General features: G+C 37.5%; 1 protein-coding gene across 2 annotated transcripts; it reads right to left on the reverse strand.

Annotated features, from left to right (window-relative positions):
* Positions 1–4,396: 4,396 nt before the first annotated feature.
* Positions 4,397–16,254, reverse strand: anxa11b (annexin A11b). 2 transcript variants are annotated; one of them, XM_074619065.1, is made up of 15 exons: positions 16,093–16,254; positions 11,717–12,125; positions 11,577–11,614; positions 11,257–11,400; positions 11,052–11,139; positions 10,840–10,934; positions 10,597–10,710; positions 10,257–10,347; positions 9,216–9,295; positions 9,012–9,068; positions 8,809–8,902; positions 8,544–8,639; positions 6,740–6,798; positions 6,475–6,597; positions 4,397–6,385 (listed from the first exon to the last, which is right to left on the reverse strand). In XM_074619065.1, the coding sequence occupies exons 2-15, from the start codon at positions 12,114–12,116 to the stop codon at positions 6,326–6,328; spliced, it is 1,539 nt and encodes a 512-aa protein (XP_074475166.1). In that variant the 5' UTR covers positions 12,117–12,125; positions 16,093–16,254; the 3' UTR covers positions 4,397–6,325. The 2 variants fall into 2 exon arrangements, with proteins under 2 accessions (XP_074475166.1, XP_074475167.1); XM_074619066.1 differs by having other exon boundaries at positions 16,089–16,227.
* Positions 16,255–16,819: the final 565 nt, after the last annotated feature.

A 16,819-nucleotide genomic window follows, 5' to 3' on the forward strand; every position in this document is an offset into this window, starting at 1 on the left:
GAAATATTGTACTTTCTGTGTTCAGAAGTGTGTTTCTAAAGACTTTTTCCTACTTTGTGCATGTATTTTTTCCATGTCTTGGGTATAAAATTACTACTGTATTGCCCAAATACTGATGTTTGAGTCCACAAACACACCACCCACCACCCCTTCAGGAATTTTTTTACCAACTACCAAATAAAAGTCTTCAAAGTTAAAGTTGTAGGTTTTATATTTCTTTAAATCTGACTTCCCTACAAGATAGTTGAATGCTGCCAACCTTCTTTACACTGACAGGAATAGAATTGTGGCGGGGTAATCGTCAATCAATATTATAATCATTATTTGTATTGTGGGAATGAATGGGAAGCAACCTCGGGGTCAGGATCTAGTGCTCTCAACATAGATCAGAAGGGCCACAAGAAGACTAAAGAGATGAGAAATGAAAAAAATATTTATTTCACACAAAATTAAGTTTCTTCTTTATAACTTTTGTCTATTTGCTTCTTTAATCTTGTGAAATACTGGATTCTTTTACCTTTTTTGGGCCCCTAAAAATCCTTCATAAGAAAGCAATCTGAGAAGGAAAATGACTCTTTGGTTAAACTGATCACAATGCATGTCCACACTAAGGCCATGATCTTCAATGAGGGGGTCACAAGTATACATTTTAGGGGGCACAAGCCAAAAAGATTGCTGCTTCTCAGAAATACAGTGTTTTCTTTCATTTGGTGAGTCTTGAAAATGGAGCGAACCGTGTTTAGAGTTAAGCAGTTGTATAAATATTACAGCATTACAAACCATGCATTTATTGATTTGGACTTAGCTTCCCAAAGCCTCATCTGTTCAGTGAATCCAGGTATTGATACAGCACTGAACAAGTTGTTATCTTTTATTTCATGATTTGATCTCTCATTTCAGAGCAGATTGTATACCTCCAGAACGTATAGCTGCCTGTTCCTCATCTGGATCGTCCCCTGACACATCTGCCCCGCTCTGTGAGCTTTCTTCTGCTCCACATAATCCATCAGATCTCTAAGGAGGCCGGCGTCACGTAAGACTGATATCCTTAAGAAGCAAATGATCTAAAAGCAGACAATGGAATCATATAGAAACTTATATATATATGTGCTTATCTGCAGCCTGAGTGCAGACAGCTGAACTGCAGAGATGCTGAATGCTCGTTCGCCATAACTGCTGACAGTGCTCTCTATTATTAAGGGGCTTCAGTGCCTTTATGAGGATTGTGAGTCTCATCTGGAGCTATAGCGCACACAGCGCCTGGCTTTAAAGCTTAATACGGTACACACTGTGCCTATACATTTTCCCCACTTAAGTTTAGCACAGCTTTAACAATAAGTGGTTATGTAACAACTCAACTAATTTATTTTTCCTGCAGGGGAAATCCATTCCGCGCTCACCAAGAAAACTATAGTTGGAATTATGTAAATTCCTAAAACCATCCCACTGGATTGAAATGACACCCTTAAAACCTCAAACTCATGCAGTGAAAACACAAAGTTGAAGCCATTTATAGAGCAATATGTTACTTGTAGCAGACAGTGTGCTGCTCTTCTTCCGCCGGACGTCTGCAGAGTGCATACACAAATAAAAGGAACAGGTCAGACGGGTTTTATTGTCCTATTTTGTCAAATATCAGAGGATGAGCCTCGAGCCGTGCAGCTCTGCAGGCTGGATAGTGATATCTGCTGCTGCATCTCATTATGTGTTGTTCATCTAATCCTCGGGTTTGTAATTTGCTTATATGCACTCATGAAGTTTAAAGCGGGATTACGTCCCTGGCAACCAAATGTCTCCTTACAGTCCATTCCTCATTGGACAGCTGGAGAAAATCCACTGCAAAAATCAACAATTTGGTCAATGCTTACTTTGACTGATTGTCTATGAGACAGTATTAATTATTATTATTATTATTAGAGGCCAGTGATGGGTATGGGGATTAAGGTAAAACATGGACTAATCTCAATAGATCACAAAATTTGATTTTTCATTCAGATTATGGTTAAATCTATCTGTGAAACTCTACACTCTACGTGGGTCAGTGACACCAAGTTCTCCCTCCAGTTGGAGTAAATTAAATACGCCCTCAAAAGGTCGACAGACTCATCCTATAAGAGGTGTCAAACGCATTTGATTTATTTTCAGAACTTTTCTGTAACCCCACCAGCTTAGGATTTATAAGATTTAAACTGTCTAATATCAGTTGCATGTGCCAGGACTTTTGGAATTTATCACATATGTATGTAAATTTTGGTGATTTTACAATGTCTTGATGGTCAGTTGGGTTTATTTATTGATCTTTTTTTTTTTTTTGTATAAATTTAATTCAACTTTTTTATTTTAATCAATTTATTTGTTTTTTTTCTTTCTTTTTATTTACTTATTTTATTTATTTATATATTTTAAAGAATTTATTTAGTATTTTTTATTTTATTTAGATTTCTGTCATTTCTGGGGCTTTTTAATGCCACTACATACTTTATCGCAATAACGCAATTGATCTTTCGGAGGTTGTAGCAGGCTCAGCGAGAAGATACTGTTATCATATGAAACTAAGTAAACCTAAGGAATCCATTGGTACCAACCATGTCATACTAGCTTTTCACGTAGGAGGTTAAACTACGCTCCAAACTTAGGCTAAATTTTGGCAAGGAAAAACTGGCGTGGCCATATTCAAAGGGGTTCCTTGACCTCTGACCTCAAGATATGTGAATGAAAATGGGTTCTATGGGTACCCACAAGTCTCCCCTTTACAGACATGCCCACTTTATGATAATCACATGCAGTTTGGGGCAAGTCATAGTCAAGTCAGCACACTGACACACTGACAGCTGTTGTTGCCTGTTGGGCTGCAGTTTGCCATGTTGTGATTTGAGCATATTTTTTATGCTAAATGCAGTACTTGTGGGGGTTTCTGGACAACATCTGTCATTGCTTTGTGTTCTTAATTGATTTCCAATTATAAATATATACATACATTTGCATGAAGCAGCATATTTGCCCTCTCCCATGTTGATAAGAGTATTAAATACTTGACAAATCTCCCTTTACGGTACATTTTGAACAGATAAAAAATGTGAGATTAATTTACGATTAAACATGATTAATCATGGACAATCATGCGATTAAATATTTTTAATCGATTGACAGCCCTAGTAATTTCATTTATATATTTATTTACATCTTTTTTTTAAATCACTGTCCCTCTTGGTTATTGTTATTATATCTACAGGGGGAATTTAGGTATCTTTTCATTTTCCTTCACGTTAGTAGGAGTTTTTTCTTCAAAATTACCATATAAAACAAGAAAATTACTAATAAAACACGGGTCACTTGGCATCCAAGTATTAAAAAACCCTTCAAGTGAAACATACCATTGTCATTGTTTGATTTCTTTTTGTGATATGAGATTTGAGTCACATTTTCTTGCGATGAGTCACTCAAAAGTCAAACCAAAAATCCTTTATATTGTCATTTAGGAGAAGAAGAGAAAATTCCAGGGGTGTGACGGGAAGTGGCTAATTTAAAGGCAGACCTTCACAGCTCCATGTACCACTAATACCGATGATGCAGACAGATGCTATCGATTGACACGACTCCTGTACGCATATGTGTCTGACATCTCCAGTAAGACAGTGCATCTCCTGCATGTGTGTGTGTATCTAAGTGTGTATCAAGCCCCTGAAAGGGTGCAGCAAGTCCACATGTAAATAATTAAAGCCCTTTTTCTAGAAATCAGGGAAGTGTTCTGTTTTGTCTCTAAAAGTAAAAGCGAACCAAATGGGAGGCCCCCACTGATTTCCTTTTGACCTATATATTTCAGGAGGTATCACGGCAAACAGTCTCGGCTGGAGAGAAAATACACAAATACCGACATCAAATATTCATCCCTCTTTGTCCCCCGGCTGGTGGGGGGCTTTTCATTTTGAGTGTGCATAAGAAGTAGTCAAGTGAGAAAAGGTGTAGAAGAAGTGAAGCCATTTGTCTCCCTCTGAGGCAGCACTTTGAGGACACAACAGAAAGAAGACTTTAGGACATCCGCATCTCCAATATGGACACTATTTATAGCCTTGAGAAAAGCTCTCTGTGCCATATCACTGGAGCTGCAAAGCCAACCTGGACATGTTCTCCCCCCTCTCAGATTATACAGCAAACGACAGAGACTTCACTTATGTAAGCCACATTACTCGCACCTTTAAGCAAAACATGCAGCTTGTGATGCTCTGAGGATGAAAAGGGGGGATGTTGGTGCACTCGTCGTAATACAGACCAAGGTGGTGAAAATGAGGCTGGCTTTGAAATGCAAATTGCTCATTGTGCGCCGGCTCAAAGCAGAAAATCCACAGTCAATTTTTCATGCAAAACACATGATCCCGTTTCACAAAGACAATCCAGATATGCTAAAATGTGTTTTTTTTTAATGAAATGAGAAGTGGCTTTTTGTAAGTCTCAGACTATCACATGGCAACATGTTAGAAAACTAAAAAAGCATCCATTGAATTTCAACCATTATCATGTTACAGGGATGGTTGCAAAGTAGAGTTAGTAGTGCAATAGATATTCAGTTCAAAGCCAAACTCTCAGGCAGCAGACACTTCATGGGAATCAAGAGCCCTCTACTGGCAGTAAAATATAGTTATAGGAGTGCCATAAAAAAGAATACATCTGTAAAAGAATTAGAAAATAAATGTGGAAACATAGAGCGGAATAAAAAAAAAGAAGAAGTAAATGTGGAAATATAAAGACAAATAAAAAAATATAAAAGAACAATTAGAAGGATTTTCATTTATTTGTTCATTTATTTTGTATATATTTATATTTTTTTAAATATATATTTATCTAATTTTTGCATATAAATTGCTCTTTTTTTCTGAAAAAACAAAAGATGTATTTATTTTTATCCCTTTACTTTTCCCTATTGCTTTTGCTATTCGTTGAAGGGCCAAGCTGTCAATCAACGAGCTTTGGGCGGGACTTCCTGTTCAGATTGAGTTGTCAATTCATGCGCACATATACTTTATCTTATATTTTAAAAAATACAGTAATTTGTATGCAATGAATAACCAAAAATGTTTTTAAATATTTAAATAAATATATAGGGAAATAAATTAACAAATAAAAATGCTTTTTTTAATTTGTATTTTATTATTTGTCTTTATATTTCCACATTTATTTATTTATTCCTCTTTATATTTCCATTCATATTTTTATTTTCTTATTCTTTTACAGATTTATACTTTTTTTAATGGCACTATGACTCCACAGTTAAACATACAATCAAATCAAGGACACTATTAAAATAAAAGTAAACAAAATATTGAGACCTACACAATGTACTGATTACATTTCTGCAGCCGTGCAAGTATGATTATAGATTGTTTGCAAGATAGACCACAGTGAAACATCGACGGCAGCCCCGACAAAAGGCACAAAATGATCTGTCTTTAGGCTTTGGCTTTTCAGCATTCGGGAGAAAAAAAGGCAACGTTGTCTCTGTCAATGTTGAGCAATGATGACATTTCAAGAACAACACACTATAGTTTTGTAAAGCTGCTATAAAGTGAAAAGCTAATTTGCATAGACTTGCAAGCAGGAGTAAAACTCCGGTTAGTTTACATGAACACTTTAAAGATAGAGGAGATGCCTTTTTGCAGATTGTTATTTCCTACATTCAAAAATAAACTGGAATTTAATTGTGGCCAGTTTAATAAGCATTAAATGATCATATAGTATATATTAACTTGAACACAATTGAAATGCTTGGCGGTGAGGTCAACTTTACCTCAGTAACACAGAAATAATGCATGTAAAAAGTAATAATGTGCTAAATATTTCCTTGTATATGTAGTTTTTTTGTATATTAGATAATTGAGACACTCGCCTTGTTCTGCAACTTTACTGTTTCGGAAACTTCAAAATAAGGTTTTCTTTAATTATAATTACAATTTAGCAGTTTATTGGACATTTTGAATACTATTCTATAATATAGTTAGTACAGTTATATAATATAGTTCATTTCTTAATCACGTATTAGACTTTCAAAAACACGCTTTTGGCTTTAGGACTCCACCTTTTACCCAATAATGACAAAACCATCTAATGCATCTTTAAAAAAAAAAAAAATCTTCTTCATATTAATTTACTATTTGGCAATCATCTACTACAAGACAGTGGCAAAAAAATAATCTATTATGACACTGAAGACAATACAAAAGTATTAATGACTAACTTCATCTGCATGCATCAGAGGTGATATATGGTCCTATAACATTGTTTCAGTGTGGACATATATTTTGTCCTTATTAAGGGTGATCTTCCTCTCCTTTTAGTCGTTACCTCCGCACAGCTTCATCAGCAGCTTCTTGTAATCCCCGGAGGTATCACCCTGAGAAACGGAGCAAAACCAACATTAATTTATATCCCATAAAAAGGGAAAACTGTGACTGTCATCATAACATGGTTCGTGGGACTTACTGAGATGTGGGTGTACAGTGATTTCCCATAAGCCTGCACATACGCCTGTCTGATGTCCAACATGTCTATCTCAGAGCGAGACACCATGATGCGGATGAGGGTCGTGTCCATGGTCCCTGCTCCCTGTCAACACATCACAACGTGACACTTTTCATTGACTGCAGCAGTGAAATCTTCTCCTCCGTCTCACCACGACGACGTCAGAGAAGGAAGCAGTCGGTTTGTGATAATTAGAATAAAATGTGATGATAGACGACAAGTGTACCTGCATGGACTTGTGGAGCCTTTCTGCAAAGTAGGTAGGGGTGTTCCTGATGCATTTCACTAGAAAAAAAAAGGAGCAGATGTAAACAGATGAGTCTTGTGTGAATCTGCAAAACCAGACAAATGTTCCACTTTTTGTTTTACTAAGGGGACAAGATACAAGAGACACTATCCCCTTTAACACTGCCTGTTCAAGGAGGGAATGTTGCGCCGACATGCCGCCTCGTTGTTCTATATGAAAGGTACGGAGACGGAATGGAGGGACAGAGTCAGCTCGGCTCTGTGACTACCTACGCTGCTGAGCCGGTAGCGGTGGTAGTCACAGAGCTAAGCCGATGTCTGTGTGAAAGGGACAGCCGGCACGGAGGGACTACAGGCACACTCACGAGACACCGACGCTCCTATGTTCAACATCATGCCCCTTTTGTTCCTGCGACGCCGGCGTGCTATCTAAAATCACACACCGGGCAGGATTATGCCGCCGTTGTTTCGTTCAGTGTGAAAAAGCAAAGCCGGTGTTACGATGAATCTTCTTTGCTGTGCCTCTGTGTGAAATGGGCTATTGTAAAGAGGTAAATGAAAAGACAAGAAGAGTCAAAAGCTGATTGCTTGCGGCTGACCGCAGTAGACAATAACGTTTAAATTAATACAGCCGAATAAGAACTGGTGAAAGAGGCATTGCCATATTATAATTCATGTGTATTTATGTTATTGCCTCTGCCAAAAGGTTTTATTCCTCAACCTTATTTTTTAGTTAGCAGCATATTTGCAAAAACTTTTTCCACAATTTCTGACATTTAAAATTTTTGTACCACTCCAACTACACTTTTTCATCCAATCTTCACTACATTTAAATAGTGTTATGCTTGTTTTCAGGTTCATACTTGTATTTTGGGTTTCTACTAGAACATGTTTACATGCTTTAATGTTCAAAAAACACTTTACTGTTCTCAAACCGGCTGTGCTGCAGCACCTCTTTTCACCCTCTGTCTGAAACGCTCTGAGCTGTTTGTATTGTGACCGGTTAATCATACCAAACTCTTTGGACTCCGTTCCAGTTTCGCTCTAACTGGCTTTGTTTGAGGGCGTGCCAAACTAGCCGCTAGGCAGGTATTATGCAAACATGTTACTTGGTGTCGTCACCACGTTAAGGAAGAAAAGGCTGGATTTCAAGCGAGGCGTTTCAGGCAGTTCAGGAGCAGTGTTTCTGTGGCATTGACTTTGGGCTTTGTAACTTTACAGACCTTTTACATGCACAAAAAACTATATAACACACTACAGGAAAGGGAAAAAGCACCAAAGCTTAATAGGTCCTCTATAAGACAACATATCTGGCTGAACCCCAACATTTATTTTAAGACATTCAAGACTGGTTTCCTGTAATTGGGTGCCAAATTATTTTAGGTGTGAACTATTTGAAATAAAGTGAATGCATTGCGCAACTGCAACCAAATCTTTTGGTATCTCATCTGCAACATGATAAACTCAAATGGCTGCAACTCTGTGGTTTTTAATCTGACTCTGATCTGATTTTATAAAGCCCCCTAATTGTCTATCAATAACTGTACTTTGATGCAGCTGAATGTAGCTGTAAACAGTTTGCTTTTGATCAATCATTAAGTGTTAAAAAGGTATTTAGGTCAAACAGCAGCCTGCTTGCATCAGCAAGATATTTTTAGTCCATCCAGGAAAGCCTTCCCAAACAAACATCTTGACGAGTGACTTCAATATATACTTAAAGCTTCAACATGTTTTCTGAAAAGCCACTTTGGTTGAGGTTTGGAAAATAGACCCAAAAAACGTACCCACAGCCACCATGCCAGACTCCACATTGCCAGACATTTCCCTGCAGATGCTCTTCTCAATGTCTCTCCCACACATCTGCTGGTACTCCTGGAAGACTAGTGAAGACAAGAATCACAGGCGAGGACAGTTACAGTCATAATATTTGAAAGCATATGTGAAAAATGTGTATTAAAAAGGTCAAAACATGTGCGGTTATGACACTGGAGAAGCAGAAGTCATGTGGTGAACTTCAATAACGGAAGGGAAAGGAAATAAAGTACACACCTGCTCGAAGGTGAGGCTTGCTGCGAGCGCACAGGATGGCATTAAACTGAGACTCATCAGTTCCTACTTTATTTTCCCCAGCAGCATACAATTTCTGTCGCCCACACAGACACACACAAATTAAAAAAGAGGAACATGATCAGACTTGCTAATTACTTTCCAAGAATGTTACCACAGAAAACCAACCAACTTAAAACCGGTACCTGTGCGTCCTGTTTGGCCATGGCGACGTCAACAGCCTCTCTTTCATCACGATTTCCCTAGACAGAGTAAAACATGTTGTGTTCATTAATAAATACACATTACGTGGGCGGAATACAATGGCTGAGTCAACACTTTAAAGTTCAGCTGAAATCTGTTTTGAGAGAGCTCATTAGGGAAACAGGTGTTTAAGGTGCAGCAGCTACCTGACAGAGAGAGACCAGGAGTCTGCGGAAGTGACCGGAGGTGTCGCTGCTGATGGCGTCCTCCAGGCTCTTCCCGTAATCTGAAAGGAAGGTGTGGCTTTTTTTAGGAAAATACATTTGTTTGCATAATATTTACATTTTGTTTAGACACCACTCTTCCACAATCTATTTTCCAAGTGCAAATAAAAGAGTAGTTGCACTACCTAAACTCAAAACACTATAACTTTCAAACCTAGATGAGTTGCAGTTATTTTTTTAATACTAGAATGACTAACACTAGACCATCAGTAATTTGACAATGGATGACTCAAGCCCCGACAGGCAGCAACAGCTGTCAGTGTGTCAGTGTGCTGACTTGACTATGACTTGCCCCAAACTGCATGTGATTATAATAAAGTGGGCGTGTCTGTAAAGGAGAGACTCGTGGAAACCCATAGAACCAATTTTCATTCACATATCTTGAGGTCAGAGGTCAAGGGACCCCTTTCATGCAAGTTTTTCCTCGCTAAAATTTAGTGAAAGTTTGGAGCATTTTTTGGCCTCCTTCGCGACAAGCTAGTATGACATGGTTGGTACCAAATCACCAAATCATTCTATTATTAAAAAACTGCTACCATGGTTGGCTTTCCAATACTAAATATATACATATATTTGCATAAAGCAAACATATTTACCCCCTCCCATGTAGATACAAATATGAACTACTTGACAAATCTCCCTTTAAGTACATTTTGAACAGATAACAAATTTGTGATTAATCACGATTAACTATGGACAATCATGCGATTAAGTATTTTAATCAATTGACAGCCCTAGTAATTTCATTTATATATTTACTTACTTTTTTTTTGTTTTAATCTCTGTCTTTCTTGGTTATTGTTATTACGGGGGAATTTAAGTATCTTTTCATTTTCATTCTTTGTGTTAGTAGTTTTCTTCAAAATGACCATGTAAAACAAGAATATTACCAGAAAATGACATATATACTGTATATGTATATTTCTACATATACAGTATATATATTAAGACAACTCAACTCACCAGCTTTGTAGATTCTGGTGATTTCATGAATATCTGCGTTGGAGCGTGATGAAAGAATCTCAATCAGACAGGCTTCATCAGTTCCTGCACCCTGTGATAACATAGAAAAGCCTCAGTAAGTCATTCAAAGACACACCTGCTTCATGAAGTACAAATGCTGAACAGTCAGAGGTCATCAGCCATGACTCAAGTCCCAACTCGTCTGGCCTTCACTTGTTTTTCGAGAATTTTTTTTTTTTGCTCTTATTTTCCTATTATTGCATGATGAGCCACAGAATGCGGTTTGGACTACAAAACCAAAATTGAAACATCTGCTGAGACAACAAGTCGAGCTTCCAACCTTTATAGCCTCTCTGCATTCAGATGCATCAAGCTGTGCAGGGCTCTTCATCATAGCGAAAACCAGTTTCTCAAAGTTTCCAGTGAGCTCAGACTTCAGATCGTGGAATAAATCCTAAGAGGGAAAAACACGAAACGGAAAATCATGAGAGCGAGGACGCCCTAGATGTACTGTAGTTGCAATTACGGAATGAATTTCAACTGTAAAAAACAAAACAAAAAAACTGTAACAAAATATTAGTACCTTTCCATAAGTTGTTTTATAGGCTGCTACCATTGGAACCCTCTGCTTGTTGGTACGACTTCCCAGAAGCTCAATGATGGCGCTTTCATCAGTGCCTGTTCAAAATATTTTTCAGAATCAATTTATGATGTGTAACAAGTGACTGAACATCAATGTTGAAAAACAATAATTTTGGTGGGTTTAACATATTCAAATGAACTACATTTACTGACCAAAACCCTTCATAGCTTTTCGCAGAACCTCAACATCCCTCAGTGGATCAGCCCCTGGAAAGTCTTTCAAAGAACCCCTGTAGCCTTTCTAGAAAATACATAAATAAAAAAACATTAGATGATAAAATACAGCAGAGTTACAAAGGTGTTTTAGCTGATATGTATAGCTCAGAAGTCCTAGGGATGTAGACGAATGGCATCTTACATGAACAGCCGGTGCGTGCTGGTTGGACGGAACTCCACTTCCATATCCAGGCATGGAGGGGTTAGTCGCGGGGGCTCCGGGGTAACTTGGCATTGGCTGGCCTGGAGCGGGGCCCCCTGGGTATCCCTGCTGAGCCCCTCCTGGCTGCAAACAGAGGACAGCTGTAAGTTCTAAGACCATGGCGACAAACTTACTTCATATAGAGCAAATAAGGTTTAAGTAGGAGATAAGGTGATTTAATCAAACAAGAGATTTAGCTGAAGTCAGTCCATATGTTACTAGTCATGTGACACTGCAGAGTGAGATAAGAATGTATGTACCGCTCCCTGGCCTCCTGGTGCTGCACCCCAGCCTCCACCTGCAAAGGAAATATTGACATAACACTCAGGATGCAATTCATTTTAAAGAACAAATCTGATATACTGCAAGTGAATCCTCACAACTCCTCTTGGAGTCTCACCTCCTCCTGCAGGCATGGAGGGATAGCCTCCTGCTCCGGACTGTGCTTGGTATCCTCCTGCCTGAGGGAAGCCTCCAGCTGGGGCAGGGTAGCCACCGGCCTGGGCAGGGTAGCCACCGGCCTGGGGAGGGTAACCGCCTGCCTGTGGGGGGTAGCCACCAGCCTGAGGCGGGTAACCGCCTGCTTGAGGTGGGTATCCGCCTGCCTGTGGGGGGTAGCCGCCTTGCTGTGGGGGGTAGCCGCCTTGCTGTGGTGGGTAGCCGCCTTGCTGTGGTGGGTAGCCGCCTTGCTGTGGGGGGTAGCCGCCTTGCTGAGGGGGGTAGCCGCCTTGTTGAGGTGGGTAGCCGCCTTGTTGAGGTGGGTAGCCCCCTCCCTGTTGCGGGTATCCTGGGTAGCTCATCTTCACAACCTGGAGGTGACATGAAGTTGTGGCTTGTTACTGTGATGTATGAGGGCCATCATATGGCTCTTTTTAGACCACAACACCGTTTCCAGGAACCTTCTAAAATAGGGGTGTCAAACATACGGTCCGAGGGCCAGAACAGCCTCGCCAAAGGGTCCAATCTGGCCCGCTGGATGACTTTGCAAAGTGTGAAAATTGCAGAGAAGTCATTAAGTCAATTTGTTTAAATAAAATGCACTGCTGTTCCTATTTGTCCTTTGGGGGTTGCATTGTCTTAACAAGATTAGCAGGCCCTATGCTGGATACGCTATTATAGATCCCACGTGTTTACGTACAGGCTACGTGACACAACACTGTCAAGCGTAGCCTACTATTCATGCAGGAGCCGATGGTAGAAAATGTTCTTTGTCAAAAAGGAGAAAAGTGGACACAGTGTCAGCTTTTCCAAAAAGCAATTGACCAGTTCCTATTTCTTCACAGAGTTAAATGGGAAGCCAGTGTGCTTGATGTGTTCACTGCACCTTTCAGTGCTCAGGGAATGCAGTATAATATTTGGCGCCACTATCAGACTCATCATGACTCATCATGGGAAAATAAAAGAACTAGCAAGTTTGAGGAAACAGCAGTCTGTTTTTAGTCTTAGCTGAGACATCTCAGGCATTTCATCATCTGCTTTGTTAATGGATTGTTCATTAATTAAAGTTTTCAGAATGAACTTGTATTTCTTTACACTAAAAGAAAGGGAAAATTAGGAAATGTTGTTACTTATAGGTTGTTATGCAATGGTTTTACTGGTCTTGGCCACTTGAGATCAAATTGAGCTGTATGTGGCCCATGAACTAAAATTAGTTTGACACTCCTGTTCTAAAAGGATCACAAGATGGGTTTTTTTTATCGATGTAGTTCCTAATTTGCTCAGTTTTCTGATGTGGTAACACAGACATGAACGTTTAGTTCCTGGAGTAGTTACCCAACTATTTGGTCAAACAGACCAACCTACAAACACTGAACTGGGAACTATCCAGTATCAGCAAAAATACCATTAACATCCACCTACCCAACCCCTGACCTTGCACCTGTTTGGTGTCATATATAATAAAATGCTCTACCTTCCACCCACAACTTCTTTAAGTTAATAAATAAGCTGCAACTTGAGACAAGGGCCTCACTTCAGGCTTGTAAATTATATTCCACAAGCCATATGACCACATCTCCATTATGACGACAGAAACTCACCACTTCCATCTGCCTATATCCCTAACATATGATGATGACACAAGAGCATACTCATTGTTTTGACAGAGATCAAGTTTCCATTTCCCTTTTCTCAACAACACCAAAGCAAACACTGTATAATGAGCAGTTGCTGTTGGAATTACACAACTGTTTAGGTGCCTCCACGTCATCTCGTAACCAAGCAAAATACTAATTAGGTCTGTCAACTAGAATGAGCTTTAATCCAGCAGACTGTAAATACTCTTGGTTTACATGCACACAAGAAACCAGGTACACAGGACTAGTTTTTTTACTTACAGTGTAAAAGGTACCTGAATGTCACAAATAGTCCACTGTTTGGCTCTATAAACACGACTTATTTACAGGCAAAAGATGAGCTATTGAGTTTAGTTTTGCTAAAAATGTAGATTTAGTTATTCTGAGTTAAAAAATGCACCATATGGTTCTTTAGACGGACACAAACACACTGTGTCAGAGGTGACTTCGGGAAGGGCGTCTGATTGTTGATACAGTACTTCCTTCCTTTGGGACTCCTGTATGCACGGGATGAGGCTTTTATGTGTTATCGTAAATACCAGTATTTCCACCACACTACACATTTACGACCCAAGGATGGGATATATATGAGTATAGACATATATGTCTATGTATAGGAGTATCATATGAGTTATGATATGACATAAGAATCATTCCAGCAGTTAAAGACATTTTAGTAACAATTTAGTATTTTGTTCGTTGTATTTGTTTTTTTATTATTATTTCATTAAATTTTTTGTAGAATACAAAAAAATTAAAGAAAAAATAAAGAAAAATAATTATCATACCAACAAGTGGACTACATACAATGAAAAGTGTAAGAAAAATAAATTGTCAACACTTGAGGCCTTGATTTACATATTCGAAATGGAGTGAGAAGTATAAACTTATTTAATCCCACCCCTTCTCTCCACAAGTCAATTATTAATTATTAACAAGCCTCCGTAAATTTTCCTAAATTTGTCTAACTATAATTATTATTTATAATTATTCTAAATATAATTACTACATTTTATCTCTGTCATACAGAAATATAAATTAATTACTGATATAATTATCCTTATCAAAATATAAATATATAATATATTTTATAATATATATATATTTTATAATATATAATTATATATTATTAAGAACGCGTATGTGCTTTTAATGATGTCCGTTACAGACTTCTTGATTTTTCTAAAGCAAATTAGCAACAAATATATTGCTACTATCATTCCAGTAGTTAAAGACATCTAACAATTTAGTATTTTGTTAAGATAAGATATTCCTTTATTAGTCCCGCAGTGGGAAAATTTGCAGTGTACAGCAGCAAAGGGGATAGTGCAGAAAACACAAGATGCATCAGCTAACACAGTAAAAAAGAGCTAAACAAAGTGCAACAAAATATGAACCATTTAAATAGAAGGAAGTATAAAAATAGGAGCAGTATATACAGTATTAGACTATTAACAAAATTGCACAAGTGGAAAATGATATTGCACATTGAGAATGAAATGAAATGAATGAATGAATGAAATTCCACCTGAAAACATCAGGTTATTGTCAGTTTTTTGGTGTGTAAGTTGTATTTATTTGCTTTTTTAAAAAAATATTATTAAGAACAAGTATGGGCTTTTTAATGATGTCCAAGAAACTTATTGATTTCTAAAGAAAATTAGCAATAAACCTATTGTTCATAATGTTTACACAGTAGCCTATGTGCATGTTTCACTTCCTGCTTATTTTAAGAAGCACACTTGAACATCTAACAATTTAGTATTTTGTTCGTTTGTATTTGTTTTTTTATTATGATTTCATTTCATTTTTTAAAATACAAAAAAAAAAAATAGGAGCAGTATATATAGTATTGACAAAAAACAGACTATTAACAAAATTGCACAAGTGGAAAAATGATATTGCACAGTGAGAATGAAATGAAATGAATAATATAATATAATATAATGATATTTCTTTATTATTAAGAAATAGTATAGGCTTTTTAATGATGTCCTTTACAGATTTTCTTGATTTTTCTAAAGCAAATTAGCAATAAATTGTTATAGCCTACTGTTCATAATGTTTACACAGTTTGCACAGTAGTTTATGTGCATATTCCACTTCCTCCTTATTTTTACGAAGCGTACTTGAAAGCAGCAGCAAAAATCCCCACAAAAATCAGCTATCAGAGGATTAGCTGCACACAGGCCTGTGTTTTCCTCAACTAGACCAACTAACATTAGCTGTAACGCTAACATAACATTTCACAGTACTCCTTTATCTATCAATAACACGTTTATGCACGCCCATAATGCTATGCTAATGTGAAACTGCACGCCAACACATCTTTGATGAGAGTTTGTACCAGCCCTGCTGCGGTCCTTTAACGTTACATAATACTCCCAAACGAGTAAAGCATCTTTAACATTAAGCATCCAGTGTAAACACATACAGGGAGGGGCAATTAGATAGTTAGTTAGATACAGCTGAAATCAGAGGTTAAAAAGTATAAGTGCGCCATTTTGTGTCTTTTAAAATGAAGAAACGTTGTTGTTGAGCAACGTTTTATACAGCTCAACCTCTAATTTCCTACATTCCACACCAAGATAACAGACAGGATACGATGCATTCAAGTACTTTGTTGACTAAAACGCAGTAAGACTCATATTTAGCAGGTATTTACAGTCCAAAACAATAAGATGTAGGGTTATATACTTACTTATCGGCTATACGGACTTCTTGTCCAAGAAGGGAAGAGCAGCGAGTAAGCAGCAGAGAGAGAGAGAGTAGCCCCGCCGGATAGTGGGTGGGTCCTCTCAGCATTGTTTCCGTCCTGCAGCAACAACCTTTGCTTCGTTATTAGGATATAAAGCCTGATGACGTCAGCGGGCTGTTAAGGTGTCATTGTCACCACAGAGAAGACACTGAGGTGTTTGTCATGACGTTATTAGATTTGTTTCCATGGGGATACCACAAGGCACGACATTGTGGACAATTACTGCACAATTTTGTTTACAACATTTTTTTTAAATACCTAGATTTTTATATTATATTTTTATATTATATTATATATTATATATTATAATATTTTCTAATATTTAATGTGTTAATAGGCAGTTGTTCCTGATATTTGATTTATTTTAAAACACTCAGTATCAACAATAAAACACTAGATGGCAGCAGTCTACTTGTGGTCAAGAAGAGCATGGCAGGCTGCAGCCTTGTGATTGTCAGTGTTGACATCCTCAGTATAACCCCTTTTGTTATTTAATTTAATTTTATTTAATTTATTTAATTTTAATTTAATTTATTTTATTTTTATTTTATTTTATTTTATTTTATTTTATTTTATTTTATTTTTATTTTATTTTATTTATTTTTATTTTATTTTATTTCATATGATGAATCTTAAATCTAATAAGGGAAACACCCATGTCTTTCTACCT

The sequence above is a fragment of the Sebastes fasciatus genome, chromosome 20 (genome assembly GCF_043250625.1).
Source record: "Sebastes fasciatus isolate fSebFas1 chromosome 20, fSebFas1.pri, whole genome shotgun sequence".
NCBI lineage: Eukaryota > Metazoa > Chordata > Actinopteri > Perciformes > Sebastidae > Sebastes > Sebastes fasciatus.